This window comes from Lepisosteus oculatus, chromosome 14 (assembly GCF_040954835.1).
Source record: "Lepisosteus oculatus isolate fLepOcu1 chromosome 14, fLepOcu1.hap2, whole genome shotgun sequence".
NCBI lineage: Eukaryota > Metazoa > Chordata > Actinopteri > Semionotiformes > Lepisosteidae > Lepisosteus > Lepisosteus oculatus.
This window is the reverse complement of record NC_090709.1, coordinates 39020282-39042811: the sequence shown is the minus strand read 5'-3', so window position 1 is coordinate 39042811 and position 22530 is coordinate 39020282. Positions and strand designations below refer to the sequence as shown.

Here is a 22530-nt window from a genome sequence, read left to right as displayed (position 1 = left end):
GTGAAATACTGGGGCATGTAAGGCGCTATATAAGTGCCAGGAACTCCTATGGGGTTATCTGTGGAGTTATGATGACTAGAGCCGTGTGATGGGAGATGACAGGACGCAGAAACTGATCCCCCGAGCCCGCGTCGCTGGAAACGACGCTGTAAAGTATCTCTCTTGGAGCCGATGACAAGCGCCGAGCCCACAGACCCCACAGACCCCACACACACCCCACAGACCCCACAGACCCCACACACACCACGCCCGCAGCCGCTGTCAACACAGAAACAGGAAGTGAAAGCGCTTGGGTCAGGGAATGCGGCGGAACTCGCGCCGGACCGCGAACCCGCCAAACCCACAGGGGGGGGGGGGATCCGCCCGGCGGCCGCGCTCTTCACACACCACGGGCAGAAGCGCTCACACCTGAACCCCCCCGTCCGCCGCCGCCCTATCAGCAATGGCCTCGCCCGTGACGTCACCCGTCGTCAGGCGGACGAGGGCGCCGAGGGGCGGAGAGGCGGCGGACGGGTCGTCGGTCTTCACCGCCCTGTGGGGAAAAGACGACAGGTGGCGGTTTCTCTTCCTCCACCAGGCGGGAACAGGTTTTCCCCCGCCGTGTAAGTCAGTATTCGTGCGTGTCGGGGAGAAAGAAAGGTGGTTTTTGTGACATATCCACAACGAGCGAGTTTCCTCCTCCTCCTTCGACGACGCCGCCGCCGCCATTTTGTCCGACTCGGTAACGACGACGCCCGAGTGTTTTTAATCGTTTTTTAAACCGCAAACGGGTGTAAATACATACAAAGACAGGCGTGTCACCAGGTGATAGACCAGAGGGCGCCTCAGGTGTCCTGAAACCGACAGTAAAGCCCCACTTGGTCCACAGTCCTGAGGCGGTGCGCTTACACGGCGGAGAAGCGGTTTGAACGCCTCCAGTGAGCGAGGGGGCCGCCCGGCTGAGTCAGGCCCTTCTCTGAGGCGGACGGGGGGCTTGTGTGTGAGCTGGGACCCCGGCCGTGTGGCTCCGAGCCCCGCTGTCCGCCCGCGGTGTCCTGCAGCCCGGGGCCCGGGAGTGCTGGTCAGGGACCCGGGGAGAAGCGGGCTGGGCTCGGTGCCGTCAGAGGTCGTGTCTGCGGCGGGGGGGTACGTGTTGCTCGGTCTTTTCTCACGAATGTCTTCGGGTTTTAGATGAGATGGGATTTTATTGTCGCCCCGAGGGGACTCTTTTGTGGACACCCAGCATTTCTGGCGGCGTGGGGAGAGGAAAGTGTTCAGTTTGGAGCAGAGACGAGCAGGTCCTCGTGTCTCCTTAATTAACTAATTACCGTCTCCTGGATGGGGTAAGACTCTCTTCCCATGTTTATTATCTAAAGTCTTGTGGGTACCGATTCTGGTCTCCAGTAGTAGGGGGATCGTATTACTCTGGATTGTGGACTTTTTCTTTTTACCTGAGTTTTTATAATGAGTGGGCAGCGCGAAACTTGATGAGAATGTGAGAAAAAGAGCACTAGACCCACACTCGCACCCAGGACAGGAGCCCTGTGGCCCCGAGTTACTCAGGGGTCTGAGGGGGTCGGGTTACAGGTCAGTTCACTGTCATCTCCACAGCTGCAGGAGCTGTGGCTCTGGGGCTCAGGATCTGAGCCTGTGGCTGAAGGGTTGCCGGTTCGAATCCCACGGCCGGCAGAGGAATCCTACTCCGTTGGGCCCCTGAGGGAGGCCCTTCACCCCAGCTGCTCCAGGGGCGCTGTACAATGGCTGACCCTGCGCTCTGACCCCCAGCTTCTCTCTCCCTGTCTGTGTGTCTCACGGCGAGCAGGCTGGGGCCTGTGAGAAGACACACTCCTCATGCAAGAAACTGTACAGGGCCGATAAGGGGTTCCGATCTTAAATGAAAGGCATGAGCAAACACAGAACAGCAGGAGCAGCAGTTTAAATCTAATACATCACAGGGGGGAGAAACACCCATCGGTGTGAGCCAGCGGTAGACACGTCTTGACTAGAAAATAAAATAAACAACCACGTGGGAAGAGTTCTTGTCTTTCCCCAGGGTCCTGCACTGACGGAGCAGCAGAGTCCAGTCCCTCGTGTCTTCGTTCTGGGCCCAGAGCAGCCTGTGAGCTGGCCCCTCTGCTCTGGGACAGCCGCTGCTGGAGAGACCCCCAGTTGGAGCACGAGCCCCAGCAGACCCCAGAAACGGGTCGAGTCGAGGGGCTGGTCTCCGGGGGAGGAGGTCTCGTCTCGGGGCGCCGAGGCGGTGAGGAGCAGTCGGAGCTGCGGTCAGCACAGGGCCGCAGGGTCCCCCCGTGAGAGAGTCTGGGGGCCGCAGGGGTCTGTCTGGGGGGAGTCTGCACGGTCTCCCCGAGCTGGTGTGGGCGTTCTCAGGTAGGCCTCCCGGTCCGCTGGGTTTGAGAAGCGTCTCCTCTCGTTGCGGTCAGTCGGGATCGGAGTGTTTTCCGAGGCGAAAGGTCAGATCGTTCATATGAACCGGGGGGTGACCTCGGTTCTCGATGTCGGGGTCCACTCGAGTTCACCTCCGCCTGAACTGAACCACCGTGAATCAGAGGGGTTCAGGAGTTTCACCAGTCATTCTGTGGGGAGATTCACCCCGAGATCACAGAAGGGGAGTGTGTGTGTGTCCAGGTCTCACCTCCGCTGTGCAGTGTTGGACAAGGGACAGTCAACCTGCTGTCTGTCAGTCGGACTGTAAGAACAGGGCAAGGAGATGCGTCAGTTATCGCCAGGAGAGAAAGACTAAGATCTAGTGGGCTTGTGGCTCTTGGACCAGCAGGAGGGGATCGGTAGGGCGCTTGTTCAGGGCGGGAGGGTGGATTCCCAGAATCTCACTGGACCACAGACGGAGTCTGTTTTCCCAGACTGAAGAGACTCGCTGCTCCTGTCGGACCCTGAGTGTCCAGGTCCTGCCCTTCGCTGTGCAGTGGGGTCTGGGACTGGACTGGAGTCTGACCAGCACCGGTAAGGAGGGGGACTGGTCTGGGACTGGACTGGAGTCTGACCAGCACCGGTAAGGAGGGGGACTGGTCTGGGACTGGACTGGAGTCTGACCAGCACCGGTAAGGAGGGGGACTGGTCTGGGACTGGACTGGAGTCTGACCAGCACCAGTAAGAAGAGGCACTGGTCTGGGACTGGAGTCTGACCAGCACCAGTAAGAAGAGGGACTGGTCTGGGACTGGAGTCTGACCAGCACCGGTAAGAAGAGGGACTGGAGTCTGACCAGCACCGGTAAGAAGAGGGACTGGAGTCTGACCAGCACCGGTAAGAAGAGGGACTGGAGTCTGACCAGCACCGGTAAGAAGAGGGACTGGAGTCTGACCAGCACCGGTAAGAAGAGGGACCGGTCTGGGACTGGAGTCTGACCAGCACCGGTAAGAAGAGGGACCGGTCTGGGACTGGAGTCTGACCAGCACCAGTAAGAAGAGGGACTGGTCTGGGACTGGAGTCTGACCAGCACTGGTAAGAAGAGGGACTGGAGTCTGACCAGCACCAGTAAGAAGAGGGACTGGTCTGGGACTGGAGTCTGACCAGCACCGGTAAGAAGAGGGACTGGTCTGGGACTGGAGTCTGACCAGCACCGGTAAGAAGAGGGACTGGAGTCTGACCAGCACCAGTAAGAAGAGGGACTGGTCTGGGACTGGAGTCTGACCAGCACCGGTAAGAAGAGGGACTGGAGTCTGACCAGCACCGGTAAGAAGAGGGACTGGAGTCTGACCAGCACCGGTAAGAAGAGGGACTGGACTCTGACCAGCACCAGTAAGAAGAGGGACTGGTCTGGGACTGGAGTCTGACCAGCACCGGTAAGAAGAGGGACTGGTCTGGGACTGGAGTCTGACCAGCACCAGTAAGAAGAGGGACTGGAGTCTGACCAGCACCAGTAAGAAGAGGGACTGGTCTGGGACTGGAGTCTGACCAGCACCGGTAAGAAGAGGGACTGGAGTCTGACCAGCACCAGTAAGAAGAGGGACTGGTCTGGGACTGGACCCTGACCAGCACCAGTAAGAAGAGGGACTGGTCTGGGACTGGACTCTGACCAGCACCAGTAAGAAGAGGGACTGGAGTCTGACCAGCACCAGTAAGAAGAGGGACTGGTCTGGGACTGGAGTCTGACCAGCACCGGTAAGAAGAGGGACCGGTCTGGGACTGGAGTCTGACCAGCACCAGTAAGAAGAGGGACTGGAGTCTGACCAGCACCAGTAAGAAGAGGGACTGGAGTCTGACCAGCACCAGTAAGAAGAGGGACTGGAGTCTGACCAGCACCGGTAAGAAGAGGGACTGGTCTGGGACTGGACTCTGACCAGCACCGGTAAGAAGAAGGACTGGAGTCTGACCAGCACCAGTAAGAAGAGGGACTGGTCTGGGACTGGAGTCTGACCAGCACCGGTAAGAAGAGGGACTGGAGTCTGACCAGCACCGGTAAGAAGAGGGACTGGTCTGGGACTGGACCCTGACCAGCACCAGTAAGAAGAGGGACTGGTCTGGGACTGGAGTCTGACCAGCACCGGTAAGAAGAGGGACTGGTCTGGGACTGGACTCTGACCAGCACCAGTAAGAAGAGGGACTGGTCTGGGACTGGAGTCTGACCAGCACCGGTAAGAAGAGGGACTGGTCTGGGACTGGAGTCTGACCAGCACCGGTAAGAAGAGGGACTGGTCTGGGACTGGACTCTGACCAGCACCGGTAAGAAGAGGGACTGGTCTGGGACTGGACTGGACTCTGACCAGCACCGGTAAGAAGAGGGACTGGTCTGGGACTGGACTGGAGTCTGACCAGCACCGGTAAGAAGAGGGACTGGTCTGGGACTGGAGTCTGACCAGCACCAGTAAGAAGAGGGACTGGTCTGGGACTGGAGTCTGACCAGCACCGGTAAGAAGAGGGACTGGAGTCTGACCAGCACCGGTAAGAAGAGGGACTGGACTCTGACCAGCACCAGTAAGAAGAGGGACTGGTCTGGGACTGGAGTCTGACCAGCACCGGTAAGAAGAGGGACTGGTCTGGGACTGGAGTCTGACCAGCACCGGTAAGAAGAGGGACTGGTCTGGGACTGGAGTCTGACCAGCACAGGTAAGAAGAGGGACTGGAGTCTGACCAGCACCAGTAAGAAGAGGGACTGGAGTCTGACCAGCACCGGTAAGAAGAGGGACTGGAGTCTGACAGCACCGGTAAGAAGAGGGACTGGAGTCTGACCAGCACCAGTAAGAAGAGGGACTGGTCTGGGACTGGACTGGAGTCTGACCAGCACCGGTAAGAAGAGGGACTGGTCTGGGACTGGACCCTGACCAGCACCAGTAAGAAGAGGGACTGGTCTGGGACTGGACTCTGACCAGCACCAGTAAGAAGAGGGACTGGAGTCTGACCAGCACCGGTAAGAAGAGGGACTGGTCTGGGACTGGAGTCTGACCAGCACCGGTAAGAAGAGGGACCGGTCTGGGACTGGAGTCTGACCAGCACCGGTAAGAAGAGGGACTGGATTCTGACCAGCACCGGTAAGAAGAGGGACTGGTCTGGGACTGGAGTCTGACCAGCACCAGTAAGAAGAGGGACTGGAGTCTGACCAGCACCAGTAAGAAGAGGGACTGGATTCTGACCAGCACCGGTAAGAAGAGGGACTGGTCTGGGACTGGACTCTGACCAGCACCGGTAAGAAGAAGGACTGGAGTCTGACCAGCACCAGTAAGAAGAGGGACTGGTCTGGGACTGGAGTCTGACCAGCACCGGTAAGAAGAGGGACTGGAGTCTGACCAGCACCGGTAAGAAGAGGGACTGGTCTGGGACTGGACCCTGACCAGCACCAGTAAGAAGAGGGACTGGTCTGGGACTGGAGTCTGACCAGCACCGATAAGAAGAGGGACTGGTCTGGGACTGGACTCTGACCAGCACCAGTAAGAAGAGGGACTGGTCTGGGACTGGAGTCTGACCAGCACCGGTAAGAAGAGGGACTGGTCTGGGACTGGACTCTGACCAGCACCGGTAAGAAGAGGGACTGGTCTGGGACTGGACTGGACTCTGACCAGCACCGGTAAGAAGAGGGACTGGTCTGGGACTGGAGTCTGACCAGCACCAGTAAGAAGAGGGACTGGTCTGGGACTGGAGTCTGACCAGCACCGGTAAGAAGAGGGACTGGAGTCTGACCAGCACCAGTAAGAAGAGGGACTGGACTCTGACCAGCACCGGTAAGAAGAGGGACTGGACTCTGACCAGCACCAGTAAGAAGAGGGACTGGTCTGGGACTGGAGTCTGACCAGCACCGGTAAGAAGAGGGACTGGTCTGGGACTGGAGTCTGACCAGCACCGGTAAGAAGAGGGACTGGAGTCTGACCAGCACCGGTAAGAAGAGGGACTGGTCTGGGACTGGAGTCTGACCAGCACCGGTAAGAAGAGGGACTGGAGTCTGACAGCACCGGTAAGAAGAGGGACTGGAGTCTGACAGCACCGGTAAGAAGAGGGACTGGAGTCTGACCAGCACCGGTAAGAAGAGGGACTGGAGTCTGACCAGCACCAGTAAGAAGAGGGACTGGTCTGGGACTGGACTGGAGTCTGACCAGCACCGGTAAGAAGAGGGACTGGTCTGGGACTGGACCCTGACCAGCACCAGTAAGAAGAGGGACTGGTCTGGGACTGGACTCTGACCAGCACCAGTAAGAAGAGGGACTGGAGTCTGACCAGCACCGGTAAGAAGAGGGACTGGTCTGGGACTGGAGTCTGACCAGCACCGGTAAGAAGAGGGACCGGTCTGGGACTGGAGTCTGACCAGCACCGGTAAGAAGAGGGACTGGAGTCTGACCAGCACCAGTAAGAAGAGGGACTGGATTCTGACCAGCACCGGTAAGAAGAGGGACTGGTCTGGGACTGGAGTCTGACCAGCACCAGTAAGAAGAGGGACTGGACTCTGACCAGCACCGGTAAGAAGAAGGACTGGAGTCTGACCAGCACCAGTAAGAAGAGGGACTGGTCTGGGACTGGAGTCTGACCAGCACCGGTAAGAAGAGGGACTGGAGTCTGACCAGCACCGGTAAGAAGAGGGACTGGAGTCTGACCAGCACCGGTAAGAAGAGGGACTGGTCTGGGACTGGACTGGAGTCTGACCAGTACCAGTAAGAAGAGGGACTGGTCTGGGACTGGAGTCTGACCAGCACCAGTAAGAAGAGGGACTGGGCTCTGACCAGCACCAGTAAGAAGGGGGACTGGGTGCGCTGCTACAGGGTTCTGTCCACAGGACCAGTGTGGACACACCGAGCAGACCCACTGGTGATTCCTGGCTGGGCCACAGGGGGGCGCTCGCTGCAGGTACTGAGGCAGAGGGAGAGGGGTCCCCTGGACACAGGAGCTGGGTGTGGGGTTCAGACTGGGTGTTGGCAGGCAGGGGGAGTGTCGTGTGGACGGACAGGATGTTGCAGGTCAGTCCTGGACCGAGTGTCACCCCAGGGTCCACTGGCAGGGGTTCTGTCTGGGCCTGCAGCAGCAGGACTGGAGTCACCCAGGTGTCCATGTCAGAGGCGCAGTCAGACACAGCAGAGACAGTGTCCAGGGGGGTCAGGTGTCTCTCTCTTGCTGTGCTGTTTGTTTATAAAGCTTTATAATTTATTATTCAATCCCCAGGTCTTGACCCATCATGGCCTCCTGATCACCCCCCTCTCTGAACTGGCCTCACCCCTCTGCTCTCCTCCCCCTGAGAGCTGCTGTGTGTGAGAGGACTGGAGCATCATGCAGGTGGGGTACACACTGGTGGAGCAGGAGGGGATCCCCGTTACTGTCCAGAGCTCTGAGGGGAGAGTCCAGAGAAGAGCTCCAGAAGTGTAAGAGATTATTATTATTATTATTATTATTATTATGATGAATGAGCAGCAGATCAGTGGTTGAGAGGGGTGTGCTGCGCCCACAGCTGATGCTCTGACAGCTGGAGAGATGAAGCTCATGAACAGAGCAACAGTTGCAGCTCTGAGATTGAGACTCACAGGTGGGATCCACGGCCCTTCCTCGTTTCCACTGCCCCTCCCTCCTCTCCCCACCAGGGGGAGCCGTGGAGCAGGAGAGGGAGAGGGCTGTGGGGGTGTCGGGGTGTCAGCGGGGGTCCGATCAGTAGGACAGAGTCCCTCGTGATGTCAGGTGTGTCTCTCCAGGGCCTGGACCAGCACCAGTAAGAAGAGGGAGTGGTCTGGGGCTGGACTCTGACCAGCACCGGTAAGAAGAGGGACTGGAGTCTGACCAGCACCAGTAAGAAGAGGGACTGGTCTGGGACTGGACTGGAGTCTGACCAGCACCGGTAAGAAGAGGGACTGGAGTCTGACCAGCACCGGTAAGAAGAGGGACTGGTCTGGGACTGGACTCTGACCAGCACCAGTAAGAAGAGGGACTGGACTCTGACCAGCACCAGTAAGAAGAGGGACTGGACTCTGACCAGCACCAGTAAGAAGAGGGACTGGTCTGGGACTGGAGTCTGACCAGCACCGGTAAGAAGAGGGACTGGAGTCTGACCAGCATCGGTAAGAAGAGGGACTGGTCTGGGACTGGACCCTGACCAGCACCGGTAAGAAGAGGGACTGGTCTGGGACTGGACCCTGACCAGCATCAGTAAGAAGAGGGACTGGTCTGGGACTGGACCCTGACCAGCACCGGTAAGAAGAGGGACTGGTCTGGGACTGGACTGGAGTCTGACCAGCGCCGGTAAGAAGAGGGACTGGTCTGGGACTGGAGTCTGACCAGCACCAGTAAGAAGAGGGACTGGTCTGGGACTGGAGTCTGACCAGCACCGGTAAGAAGAGGGACTGGAGTCTGACCAGCACCGGTAAGAAGAGGGACTGGTCTGGGACTGGACTGGAGTCTGACCAGCACCGGTAAGAAGAGGGACTGGTCTGGGACTGGACCCTGACCAGCACCAGTAAGAAGAGGGACTGGTCTGGGACTGGACTGGACTCTGACCAGTACCGGTAAGAAGAGGGACTGGACTCTGACCAGCACCAGTAAGAAGAGGGACTGGTCTGGGACTGGAGTCTGACCAGCACCGGTAAGAAGAGGGACTGGAGTCTGACCAGCACCAGTAAGAAGAGGGACTGGTCTGGGACTGGAGTCTGACCAGCACCAGTAAGAAGAGGGACTGGAGTCTGACCAGCACCAGTAAGAAGAGGGACTGGAGTCTGACCAGCACCGGTAAGAAGAGGGACTGGTCTGGGACTGGAGTCTGACCAGCACCGGTAAGAAGAGGGACTGGAGTCTGACCAGCACCGGTAAGAAGAGGGACTGGTCTGGGACTGGAGTCTGACCAGCACCGGTAAGAAGAGGGACTGGAGTCTGACCAGCACCGGTAAGAAGAGGGACTGGACTGGAGTCTGACCAGCACCGGTAAGAAGAGGGACTGGTCTGGGACTGGACTCTGACCAGCACCGGTAAGAAGAGGGACTGGTCTGGGACTGGAGTCTGACCAGCACCAGTAAGAAGAGGGACTGGAGTCTGACCAGCACCAGTAAGAAGAGGGACTGGTCTGGGACTGGAGTCTGACCAGCACCAGTAAGAAGAGGGACTGGTCTGGGACTGGAGTCTGACCAGCACCAGTAAGAAGAGGGACTGGTCGGACTGGAGTGTGACCAGCACCAGTAAGAAGAGGGACTGGAGTCTGACCAGCACCAGTAAGAAGAGGGACTGGAGTCTGACCAGCACTGGTAAGAAGAGGGACTGGTCTGGGACTGGAGTCTGACCAGCACCGGTAAGAAGAGGGACTGGAGTCTGACCAGCACCGGTAAGAAGAGGGACTGGTCTGGGACTGGAGTCTGACCAGCACCAGTAAGGAGGGGGACTGGACTCTGACCAGCACTGGTAAGAAGAGGGACTGGTCTGGGACTGGAGTCTGACCAGCACCAGTAAGAGGAGGACTGGTCTGGGACTGGAGTCTGACCAGCACCAATAAGAAGAGGGACTGGTCTGGGACTGGACTGGAGTCTGACCAGCACCGGTAAGGAGAGGGACTGGAGTCTGACCAGCACCGGTAAGGAGAGGGACTGGTTTGGGACTGGACTGGAGTCTGACCAGCACCGGTAAGAAGAGGGACTGGTTTGGGACTGGACTGGAGTCTGACCAGCACCGGTAAGAAGAGGGACTGGTTTGGGACTGGACTGGAGTCTGACCAGTACCAGTAAGAAGAGGGACTGGTCTGGGACTGGAGTCTGACCAGCACCAGTAAGAAGAGGGACTGGGCTCTGACCAGCACCAGTAAGAAGGGGGACTGGGTGCGCTGCTACAGGGTTCTGTCCACAGGACCAGTGTGGACACACCGAGCAGACCCACTGGTGATTCCTGGCTGGGCTGCAGGTACTGAGGCAGAGGGAGAGGGGTCCCCTGGACACAGGAGCTGGGTGTGGGGTTCAGACTGGGTGTTGGCAGGCAGGGGGCGTGTCGTGTGGACGGACAGGATGTTGCAGGTCAGTCCTGGACCGAGTGTCACCCCAGGGTCCACTGGCAGGGGCTCTGTCTGGGCCTGCAGCAGCAGGACTGGAGTCACCCAGGTGTCCATGTCAGAGGCGCAGTCAGACACAGCAGAGACAGTGTCCAGGGGGGTCAGGTGTCTCTCTCTTGCTGTGCTGTTTGTTTATAAAGCTTTATAATTTATTATTCAATCCCCAGGTCTTGACCCATCATGGCCTCCTGATCACCCCCCTCTCTGAACTGGCCTCATCCCTCTGCTCTCCTCCCCCTGAGAGCTGCTGTGTGTGAGCGGACTGGAGCCTCATGCAGGTGGGGTACACACTGGTGGAGCAGGAGGGGATCCCCGTTACTGTCCAGAGCTCCGAGGGGAGAGCCCGGAGAAGAGCTCCAGAAGTGTGAGGAATTATTATTATTATGATGAATGAGCAGCAGATGAGTGGTTGAGAGGGGTGTGCTGTGCCCACAGCTGATGCTCTGACAGCTGGAGAGATGAAGCTCATGAACAGAGCACCAGCAGCACCTCTGAGATTGAGGCTCACAGGCGGGATCCACGGCCCTTCCTCGTTTCCACTGCCCCTCCCTCCTCTCCCCACCAGGGGGAGCCGTGGAGCAGGAGAGGGAGAGGGCTGTGGGGGTGTCGGGGTGTCGCCGGGGGTCCGATCAGTAGGACAGAGTCCCTCGTGATGTCAGGTGTGTCTCTCCAGGGCCGGAGCTCAACACTGTGGTAACAGGGTCAGGGTTAGTCAGACTCTCCCATGTCTGCACAGCTCTGCTCAAGCTTGGGCTGGTCCCTGGCTCACTGGGCTGTACTGAACTGTACTGTTTTTACCCTGCTCTCACTGGGCTGTACTGCACTGTACTGTGTTTTTACCCTGCTCTCACTGGGCTGTACTGTACTGTGTTTTTACCCTGCTCTCACTGGGCTGTACTGCGCTGTACTGTGTTTTTACCCTGCTCTCACTGGGCTTTACGGTACTGTTTTTACCCTGCCCTCTTCACACTCCGGGCCCAGGAGATCACACACTCAGGTATTCGAAGCTCCTTTGCTAGGCGGAAGGTTTTGGCGAGTGTCGCTGGAGTCGGTGTCGCTGGTGTTTCTACCGGTCCGATCCCTCTCTCACACTGGTGTGCCACAGTCCACACACTGCAGCAGGCTCTGGAAAGTCCCTGCAGGGAGACTTCGAGCAGCGAATCAGCAGACAGTGCTGGTGCCGAGTCATCAGGTGTGAGGGAGAGGGCACAGAGTCTGACACTGCAGTGCTGTTCAGCAGCTCTCTGTCCATAGTCTTCAGACTGGGCTTCAACAGCAGGGCTGGGCAGCTTGTTCCCCGCCCCCACCCCTCTCTGTGTACAGAAGAGCCTCCTGTCCTGACTGGAGGAGCTCACCCAGCTGTGTCTGGAGAGAAGCCGGGGTATCAGCTTCAACCACAGGGCTGGGCAGCTTGTTCCACACCCCCACCCCTCTCTGTGTACAGTAGAGCCTCCTGTCCTGACTGGAGCAGCTCAGCCAGCTTGTTCCCCACCCCCACCCCCCTCTGTGTACAGCAGAGCCTCCTGTCCTGACTGGAGGAGCTCATCCAGCTGTGTCTGGAGAGAAGCCGGGGTATCGGCTTCAAGCACAGGGCTGGGCAGCCTGTTCCCCACCCCCACCCCCCTCTGTGTACAGCAGAGCCTCCTGTCCTGACTGGAGGAGCTCACCCAGTTGTGTCTGGAGAGAAGCCAGGGTATCGGCTTCAAGCACAGGGCTGGGCAGCCTGTTCCCCACCCCCACCCCTCTCTGTGTGAAGTGTTAGCTTTTAACTGAATTAAATAAAATCTGTACAAACGAGCTGTGATTTAAGAACCAGAGGGGCGTCGTGATTGGCTGGTGAGGCAGAGAGGCGGTGACTCGGAGGGGGAGAGCTGTGATTGGCTGGTGAGGCAGAGAGGCGGTGACTCGGAGGGGGAGTGCTGTGATTGGCTGGTGAGGCAGAGAGGCGGTGACTCGGAGGGGGAGTGCTGTGATTGGCTGGTGAGTCCAGGGATGGACAGGAGTTTCCCTTGACTGTGTCTGAGTGCAGCTCGGTGTCGAAGCCCTGCAGCTCCAGAGGAGACCCGTCTTGACCCGCTGTCCCCTGGAGACCACTGTCCTGACCATGAAGACCTGTGCCTGGCCAGCTCTGGTCCTGGCAGCGCTGTCCCTGTCTGTTCAGGCTCAGGGTAAGACGAGCGCGGCTGGCTTCAAATGCACACACTCCTCCGGTGTTTTTGTTATTGTGGGTAACTGCAGTTTCCTTACTTACTTCCTTACTTTGTGAAATGTCATAACGTGTGACATGAATTGAAGACGAGGCAGAGATCTTCATCGCAACTTCTTTGTTGACAGGAGAGGCTCAGCTGTGTGAAGGATCTGATCGTAATGGTCTGGTGTGAGAGAGAGAGACAGATCACTGGGCTTACAGTGAGAGAGAGAGAGACAGATCACTGGGCTTACAGTGAGAGAGAGAGAGACAGATCACTGGGCTTACAGTGAGAGAGAGAGAGACAGATCACTGGGCTTACAGTGAGAGAGAGAGAGACAGATCACTGGGCTTACAGTGAGAGAGAGAGAGACAGACAGATCACTGGGCTTACAGTGAGAGAGAGAGAGACAGACAGATCACTGGGCTTACAGTGAGAGAGAGAGAGACAGACAGATCACTGGGCTTACAGTGAGAGAGAGAGAGACAGACAGATCACTGGGCTTACAGTGAGAGAGAGAGAGACAGACAGATCACTGGGCTTACAGTGAGAGAGAGAGAGACAGATCACTGGGCTTACAGTGAGAGAGAGACAGACAGATCACTGGGCTTACAGTGAGGGAGAGAGAGAGACGGATCACTGGGCTTACAGTGAGGGAGAGAGAGAGACGGATCACTGGGCTTACAGTGAGGGAGAGAGAGAGACGGATCACTGGGTTTACAGTGAGGGAGAGAGAGAGACGGATCACTGGGCTTACAGTGAGGGAGAGAGAGAGACGGATCACTGGGCTTACAGTGAGGGAGAGAGAGAGACGGATCACTGGGCTTACAGTGAGGGAGAGAGAGAGACGGATCACTGGGCTTACAGTGAGGGAGAGAGAGAGACGGATCACTGGGCTTACAGTGAGGGAGAGAGAGAGACGGATCACTGGGCTTACAGTGAGGGAGAGAGAGAGACGGATCACTGGGCTTACAGTGAGGGAGAGAGAGAGACGGATCACTGGGCTTACAGTGAGGGAGAGAGAGAGACGGATCACTGGGCTTACAGTGAGGGAGAGAGAGAGACGGATCACTGGGCTTACAGTGAGGGAGAGAGAGAGACGGATCACTGGGCTTACAGTGAGGGAGAGAGAGAGACGGATCACTGGGCTTACAGTGAGGGAGAGAGAGAGACGGATCACTGGGCTTACAGTGAGGGAGAGAGAGAGACGGATCACTGGGCTTACAGTGAGGGAGAGAGAGAGACGGATCACTGGGCTTACAGTGAGGGAGAGAGAGAGACGGATCACTGGGCTTACAGTGAGGGAGAGAGAGAGAGACTCCTGTAGATCTGTCCTCTGTCAATGACCTGGGTGTGTCCAGTTCAGTGATGAAGAGCAGTGTACAGGGAGAGAGACAGACTCACCTGTGTCCCGTCAGTGCCCTGTGTGTGACCTGTCTCTGTCCAGTCCAGTGATGGACAGTGAGAGACAGACTCGCCTGTGTCCCGTCAGTGACCCGTGTGTGTCCCGTCAGTGACCCGTGTGTGTCCCGTCAGTGACCCGTGTGTGTCCCGTCAGTGCCCGGTGTGTGACCTGTGTCCCGTCAGTGCCCGGTGTGTGACCTGTGTCCCGTCAGTGCCCGGTGTGTGCCCGGTGTGTGACCTGTGTCCAGTCAGTGCCCGGTGTGTGTCCCGTCCCTGTCCAGTGCTGCACCGGGCGGTGGACCTGACCGCCTGCCTGTCCAACGACACGGAGTCGCAGGCGCTGGGCCAGCTGGACGGGGACCAGATGTTCTTCGTGGACCTGGAGCTGCGGCAGGCCGTCCTCACGCTGCCCCCCTTCGCTGACCCCTTCGCCCTGGGGCCGGACTCTGTGGCCCAGGCGCTGGCCAGCAGGCAGCTCTGCAGGAACAACCTGGCCACCGCCGCCCGCGCCGAGGGCTTCCCGCCAGAGACCGCCGGTGAGGGGCCGCGGGGCCGGGTCCGCTGCACACACAGGGTGGGGGTGACCCTGACCTTTCACCTTTCACCCTGGGACAGGAGGCTCTACTGTACGCAGAGGGGGGTGGGGGTGGGGAACAGGCTGCCCAGCCCTGCTGTTGAAGCCGATACCCTGGCTTCTCTCCAGACACAGCTGGATGAGCTCCTCCAGTCAGGACAGGAGGCTCTGCTGTACACAGAGGGGGGTGGGGGTGGGGAACAGGCTGCCCAGCCCTGCTGTTGAAGCCGATACCCTGGCTTCTCTCCAGACACAGCTGGGTGAGCTCCTCCAGTCAGGACAGGAGGCTCTACTGTACACAGAGGGGGGTGGGGGTGGGGAACAAGCTGCCGAGCCCTGTGGTTGAAGCCGATACCCTGGCTTCTCTCCAGACACAGCTGGGTGAGCTCCTCCAGTCAGGACAGGAGGCTCTTCTGTACACAGAGGGGGGCGGGGGTGGGGAACAAGCTGCCCAGCCCTGTGGTTGAAGCCGATACCCTGGCTTCTCTCCAGACACAGCTGGGTGAGCTCCTCCAGTCAGGACAGGAGGCTCTTCTGTACACAGAGGGGGGTGGGGGTGGGGAACAAGCTGCCCAGCCCTGTGGTTGAAGCCGATACCCTGGCTTCTCTCCAGACACAGCTGGGTGAGCTCCTCCAGTCAGGACAGGAGGCTCTGCTGTACACAGAGGGGGGTGGGGGTGGGGAACAGGCTGCCCAGCCCTGCTGTTGGGGTCACTGTTATAGAGGGACATCTGGTGCTCAGTCCTCACTCTGGTGGGGGGCTGTCTGGTCCAGGAATGGCAGGGGAATACTGGGGTTCACCGCCTGCAGGGGGTGGGGGGCCCCCATCTGTCCTGCTGGGAAGCTCCGAGCTGTTCCCAGAGAGCAGCAGCTCTCTCCCCTGCGTGGGTCCGCCGGGGGTCACGATGGCGACTGACCCCCGATTCCTTCCTCTCCTCCCCGCAGAGCCCCCCGTGGCCATGGTGTACCCCAAGAGCGTGGTGCGGCCGGGGGAGCCCAACACGCTGATCTGCTCCGCCCAGCGCTACTACCCCTTCCCGCTGGGCCTGGCCTGGGCCCGGAACGGCGAGCCGGTCGCCGGGACGACCCCCCAGACGCTGTCGCTGGTCCGCCGCGACGCCACCTACAGCTGCTACTCGCTGCTGCCCTTCAGCCCCCGGCCGGGCGACGTGTACACCTGCCACCTGCAGCACCGCGCCCTGCGCCGGCCCCTGGTGGTGGCCTGGGGTGAGTCCTGCCCTCCTGCCCTCCTGCCCCTGGGGGTGGCCTGGCCTGAGTACTGCCCTCCTGCCCTCCTGCCCCTGGGGGCGGCCTGGCCTGAGTACTGCCCTCCTGCCCTCCTGCCCCTGGGGGTGGCCTGGGGTGAGTACTGCCCTCCTGCCCTCCTGCCCCTGGGGGTGGCCTGGGGTGAGTACTGCCCTCCTGCCCTCCTGCCCCTGGGGGTGGCCTGGGGTGAGTACTGCCCTCCTGCCCTCCTGCCCCTGGGGGTGGCCTGGGGTGAGTCCTGCCCTCCTGCCCTCCTGCCCCTGGGGGCGGCCTGGGGTGAGTACTGCCCTCCTGCCCCTGGGGGCGGCCTGGGGTGAGTCCTGCCCTCCTGCCCTCCTGCTCCTGGGGGTGGCCTGGGGTGAGTCCTGCCCTCCTGCCCTCCTGCTCCTGGGGGTGGCCTGGGGTGAGTCCTGCTCCCCTGCTCCCCTGCTCCCCTGCTCCCCTGCTCCCCTGCTCCCCTGCCCTACTGCCCTCCTGCCCTCCTGCCCTCCTGCCCCTGGGGGTGGCCTGGCCTGAGTACTGCCCTCCTGCCCTCCTCCCCTCCTGCCCTCCTGCCCCTGGGGGTGGCCTGGCCTGAGTACTGCCCTCCTGCCCTCCTGCCCCTGGGGGTGCCCTGGCCTGAGTACTGCCTTCCTGCCCCAGGAGCACAGATAGATACCCCCTCTGTCTCTCTGGTGAGGGTGACCCTGCGCCCCGTGTGTCTCCTGTCCCCTCTGTCTCTGTGGTGAGGGTGACCCTGCGCCCCGTGTGTCTCCTGTCCCCTCTGTCTCTCTGGTGAGGGTGACCCTGCGCCCCGTGTGTCTCCTGTCCCCTCTGTCTCTCTGGTGAGGGTGACTCTGCGCCCCGTGTGTCTCCTGTCCCCTCTGTCTCTGTGGTGAGGGTGACCCTGCGCCCCGTGTGTCTCCTGTCCCCTCTGTCTCTGTGGTGAGGGTGACCCTGCGCCCCGTGTGTCTCCTGTCCCCTCTGTCTCTCTGGTGAGGGTGACCCTGCGCCCCGTGTGTCTCCTGTCCCCTCTGTCTCTCTGGTGAGGGTGACTCTGCGCCCCGTGTGTCTCCTGTCCCCTCTGTCTCTCTGGTGAGGGTGACTCTGCGCCCCGTGTGTCTCCTGTCCCCTCTGTCTCTGTGGTGAGGGTGACCCTGCGCCCCGTGTGTCTCCTGTCCCCTCTGTCTCTCTGGTGAGGGTGACCCTGCGCCCCGTGTGTCTCCTGTCCCCTCTGTCTCTCTGGTGAGGGTGACCCTGCGCCCCGTGTGTCTCCTGTCCCCTCTGTCTCTCTGGTGAGGGTGACCCTGCGCCCCGTGTGTCTCCTGTCCCCTCTGTCTCTGTGGTGAGGGTGACCCTGCGCCCCGTGTGTCTCCTGTCCCTTCTGTCTCTCTGGTGAGGGTGACCCTGCGCCCCGTGTGTCTCCTGTCCCCTCTGTCTCTGTGGTGAGGGTGACCCTGCGCCCCGTGTGTCTCCTGTCCCCTCTGTCTCTCTGGTGAGGGTGACCGTGCGCCCCGTGTGTCTCCTGTCCCTTCTGTCTCTCTGGTGAGGGTGACCCTGCGCCCCGTGTGTCTCCTGTCCCCTCTGTCTCTCTGGTGAGGGTGACCCTGCGCCCCGTGTGTCTCCTGTCCCCTCTGTCTCTGTGGTGAGGGTGACCCTGCGCCCCGTGTGTCTCCTGTCCCCTCTGTCTCTGTGGTGAGGGTGACCCTGCGCCCCGTGTGTCTCCTGTCCCCTCTGTCTCTGTGGTGAGGGTGACCCTGCGCCCCGTGTGTCTCCTGTCCCCTCTCTGTCTCTCTGGTGAGGGTGACCCTGCGCCCCGTGTGTCTCCTGTCCCCTCTGTGTCTCTCTGGTGAGGGTGACCCTGCGCCCCGTGTGTCTCCTGTCCCCTCTGTCTCTCTGGTGAGGGTGACCCTGCGCCCCGTGTGTCTCCTGTCCCCTCTGTCTCTCTGGTGAGGGTGACCCTGCGCCCCGTGTGTCTCCTGTCCCTTCTGTCTCTCTGGTGAGGGTGACCCTGCGCCCCGTGTGTCTCCTGTCCCCTCTGTCTCTGTGGTGAGGGTGACCCTGCGCCCCGTGTGTCTCCTGTCCCCTCTGTCTCTCTGGTGAGGGTGACCCTGCGCCCCGTGTGTCTCCTGTCCCCTCTGTCTCTGTGGTGAGGGTGACCCTGCGCCCCGTGTGTCTCCTGTCCCCTCTGTCTCTGTGGTGAGGGTGACCCTGCGCCCCGTGTGTCTCCTGTCCCCTCTGTCTCTGTGGTGAGGGTGACCCTGCGCCCCGTGTGTCTCCTGTCCCCTCTGTGTCTCTCTGGTGAGGGTGACCCTGCGCCCCGTGTGTCTCCTGTCCCCTCTGTCTCTCTGGTGAGGGTGACCCTGCGCCCCGTGTGTCTCCTGTCCCCTCTGTCTCTGTGGTGAGGGTGACCCTGCGCCCCGTGTGTCTCCTGTCCCCTCTGTGTCTCTCTGGTGAGGGTGACCCTGCGCCCCGTGTGTCTCCTGTCCCCTCTGTCTCTCTGGTGAGGGTGACCCTGCGCCCCGTGTGTCTCCTGTTCCCTCTGTCTCTCTGGTGAGGGTGACTCTGCGCCCCGTGTGTCTCCTGTCTCTCTGGTGAGGGTGACTCTGCGCCCCGTGTGTCTCCTGTCCCCTCTGTCTCTCTGGTGAGGGTGACCCTGCGCCCCGTGTGTCTCCTGTTCCCTCTGTCTCTCTGGTGAGGGTGACCCTGCGCCCCGTGTGTCTCCTGTCCCCTCTGTGTCTCTCTGGTGAGGGTGACCCTGCGCCCCGTGTGTCTCCTGTCCCCTCTGTCTCTGTGGTGAGGGTGACCCTGCGCCCCGTGTGTCTCCTGTCCCCTCTGTCTCTCTGGTGAGGGTGACCCTGCGCCCCGTGTGTCTCCTGTCCCCTCTGTGTCTCTCTGGTGAGGGTGACCCTGCGCCCCGTGTGTCTCCTGTCCCCTCTGTCTCTGTGGTGAGGGTGACCCTGCGCCCCGTGTGTCTCCTGTCCCCTCTGTCTCTGTGGTGAGGGTGACCCTGCGCCCCGTGTGTCTCCTGTCCCCTCTGTCTCTCTGGTGAGGGTGACCCTGCGCCCCGTGTGTCTCCTGTCCCCTCTGTGTCTCTGTGGTGAGGGTGACCCTGCGCCCCGTGTGTCTCCTGTCCCCTCTGTGTCTCTGTGGTGAGGGTGACCCTGCGCCCCGTGTGTCTCCTGTCCCCTCTGTCTCTGTGGTGAGGGTGACCCTGCGCCCCGTGTGTCTCCTGTCCCCTCTGTCTCTGTGGTGAGGGTGACCCTGCGCCCCGTGTGTCTCCTGTCCCCTCTGTGTCTCTCTGGTGAGGGTGACCCTGCGCCCCGTGTGTCTCCTGTCCCCTCTGTGTCTCTGTGGTGAGGGTGACCCTGCGCCCCGTGTGTCTCCTGTCCCCTCTGTGTCTCTGTGGTGAGGGTGACCCTGCGCCCCGTGTGTCTCCTGTCCCCTCTGTGTCTCTGTGGTGAGGGTTACCCTGCGCCCCGTGTGTCTCCTGTCCCCTCTGTCTCTCTGGTGAGGGTGACCCTGCGCCCCGTGTGTCTCCTGTCTCTACAGAGGTGCCCCCTGAGGCCCGGCCCGGCGCTGTCCTGACGGTGGTCTGCGGGGTGGCGATGGCGCTGGGGATGCTGGGAGTCGTGACCGGCTGCCTCCTCTTCTGCGTGAGCAGCTGAGCACACACTGATACACAACCTACACACGCCTACACGTAGACACTGATACACAACCTACACACGCCTACACGTAGACACTGATACACAACCTACACACGCCTACACGTAGACACTGATACACACCACACACAGATCACAGACGCACAGACACACACTCTCCTTCCTACACACACTGATACACACCCCAGACGCCTACACTCAGACACGCACAGATACACACTGATGCACACCCCACACGGCTACACACAGACATGCACAGATAGACACTGGTACACACGTACACACGCTGATATACACCAGACACGCACTGACGCACGCCACACACTGATAAACACAGACACAGATCACAGACGCACACTCACGCACACAGATATACACACACTCGCACCTTGTCAAGCTGGAGTTTGTGCAGCATGTTGTGGGGGTGTCTAGGTGTGTGTGTCTGCAGCACCAGAGCACAGCCCTTCCCGTCTCCTGTGTGTCACTGCGCCGCCTGAACACATTAAACTGCGTGTTGAGAGCCGGTGGTCTCTGTGTGGTGGTGTGGGGGGTCACTCGGGGTCACCTGGGGTCACTGTCTCTCTCTCACACTCCGGGCAGGGGCTCGGCTCGGGTGGGCTGGGCGTTTACTACAGGCTTGTCGTCCGCAGGGAGAAGAGCAGGCGGAGGGCGGAGAGAGGAGAGGAAGTGAGGCTGTAGGAGACAGGAAGTGAGGCTGTAGGAGACAGGAAGTCCCTTAGCGAAAGTGCGGCCCCCGACCCCAGTCCCTGGGGGCCCTGTAGGGGGTATCGGCTGTAGGAGCAGAGTCCCCAGACAGAGAAGTCAGTCGCCCACCTGGCTGTAGGAGGGAGGAAGGCAGGACCCCCCCAGCAGAGTGAGTGACCAATGGGCAGCCGCACAGCTGGAGGTGGGCGGGACTTCCTGTGGCACTGCCGGGCTGTGGTCAGGAAGTGATGTCCCGGAAGATCCCAGGTTAGAGGCAGCGGCCCTTGTCCGCTGTCTGTCCGTCCGCCCAGCCCTCCGTTAAGGACCCGATCGGTCGTGTGGGGCGCGGTTCGGAGACCCGGGGGGGCAGGACCCTTTCGAGGCGGTGAAGGGACCGACTCCCCAAACGTTGGGGTCTCCTCTGCGCGGCCCGGCGCGCACCCCTGCAGTGGAAGGTGAGAGCAGCACACGCCGTCCGCTCTGAGACTCGCCGGGCAGCAGCAGAGTCTCGAACCTGTGACCCCTGTGGGCTCTCACACTGCCCTGCCCCCTCACAGCACAGAGAGAGTGAACAGCACAGAGTCTCGAACCTGTGACCCCTGTGGGCTCTCACTGCCCCCTCACAGCACAGAGAGAGTGAACAGCACAGAGTCTCGAACCTGTGACCCCTGTGGGCTCTCACTGCCCCCTCACAGCACAGAGAGAGTGAACAGCACAGAGTCTCGAACCTGTGACCCCTGTGGGCTCTCACTGCCCCCTCACAGCACAGAGAGAGTGAACAGCACAGAGTCTCGAACCTGTGACCCCTGTGGGCTCTCACTGCCCCCTCACAGCACAGAGAGAGTGAACAGCACAGAGTCTCGAACCTGTGACCCCTGTGGGCTCTCACTGCCCCCTCACAGCACAGAGAGAGTGAACAGCACAGAGTCTCGAACCTGTGACCCCTGTGGGCTCTCACTGCCCCCTCACAGCACAGAGAGAGTGAACAGCACAGAGTCTCGAACCTGTGACCCCTGTGGGCTCTCACACTGCCCCCTCACAGCACAGAGAGAGTGAACAGCACAGAGTCTCGAACCTGTGACCCCTGTGGGCTCTCACTGCCCCCTCACAGCACAGAGAGAGTGAAGAGCAGCAGAGTGTCGAACCCGCCACCCCTGTGAGGCATGCTGGGAGCTCACAGAGCAGGAGAGAGAGCGTCTCGAACCCGCGACCCCTGTGAGGCATGCTGGGAGCTCACAGAGCAGGAGAGAGTCTCGAACCCGCCACGCCTGTGAGGCATGCTGGGAGCTCACAGAGCAGGAGAGAGAGCGTCTCGAACCCGTGATCCCTGTGAGGCATGCTGGGAGCTCACAGAGCAGGAGAGAGAGAGTCTCGAACCCGCACAGCGGAGTGAAAGAACAGCAGCATCTCTTCCTGGTCTGTACTGTGAGAGCAGGGCTCAGCTCTGTCTCCCTGCAACACACACACACAGAGTCACCGTCTCTCTCCCCACACACGCACACAGTCACTGTCTCCCTGCAACACACACAAAAATTACTTTCACTCTCATAGCGACAGCCTCTTTCTCCAAATACACACACACACAGTTTTTCCACACACACAAATTACTTTCACTCTCATAGCGACAGCCTCTTTCTCCAAATACACACACACAGTCACCATCTCTCTCTCTCTACACACACACAATCGCCATCTCTCTCTCTCCCCACACACACACATAAATTACTTTCAGACTGGTAGCGACAGCCTCTTTCTCCAAATACACACACACACATAGTCACTGTCTCTGTCCACACACACACAAATTACTTTCAGACTGGTAGCGACAGCCTCTTTCTCCAAATACACTTTCTCTTCCTCTCTCCACCCACTACCCCTGCGTCTCTCTCCGCAGTCTGCTCACCCTGCGGGTCTCAGCATGTCTCCTGTCCTCGTCTCTCTCTGGGTCCAGCTGCTGGTCGGGGGACCCTGGGGCCGCCCTGGAGTGGGTAAGTCAGCCCGGGGGTCTCTTCTACAGCGAGGGGGGGCAGAGAGACGGACAGAGGGACCGGGGCAGAGAGAGAGACGGTCACAGATGGGGCAGGAGCTCTTCTCTGTGCGGTATAAACACATCACATGACCGCAGTGTCCTGCAGTGGAGACCACACCGCTGACCCCAGTGCTGGGAGTGATCAGGGGAGAATCGCTGGGGACCAGTGCACACGCACTGTAGGGGCTGTGTTCCAGTAGCAGACGAGTAACTGTCGGAGTGTTTCAGTCGCGTTCCCTGCTCTGGGCGGTGTTTGGGTTCGGACTGCCTT

The 22530-nt window shown here is 60.1% G+C and overlaps 1 protein-coding gene across 15 annotated transcripts in view; it reads left to right on the top strand.

The window, feature by feature from the left end:
* Positions 1-427: 427 nt before the first annotated feature.
* Positions 428-22530, top strand: part of LOC138243408 (uncharacterized) — a 35451-nt gene continuing 13348 nt past the window's right edge. For 2 of the 15 annotated variants that reach the window (XM_069198989.1, XM_069198988.1), the window contains exons 1-5: positions 428-602; positions 14320-14574; positions 15558-15839; positions 19410-19513; positions 22125-22218. In XM_069198989.1, coding sequence (XP_069055090.1) covers positions 443-602; positions 14320-14574; positions 15558-15839; positions 19410-19513; positions 22125-22218 — 895 coding nt within the window. In that variant the 5' untranslated portion in view covers positions 428-442. The other 13 variants (XM_069198993.1, XM_069198995.1, XM_069198990.1 and 10 more) reach the window with 13 other exon arrangements.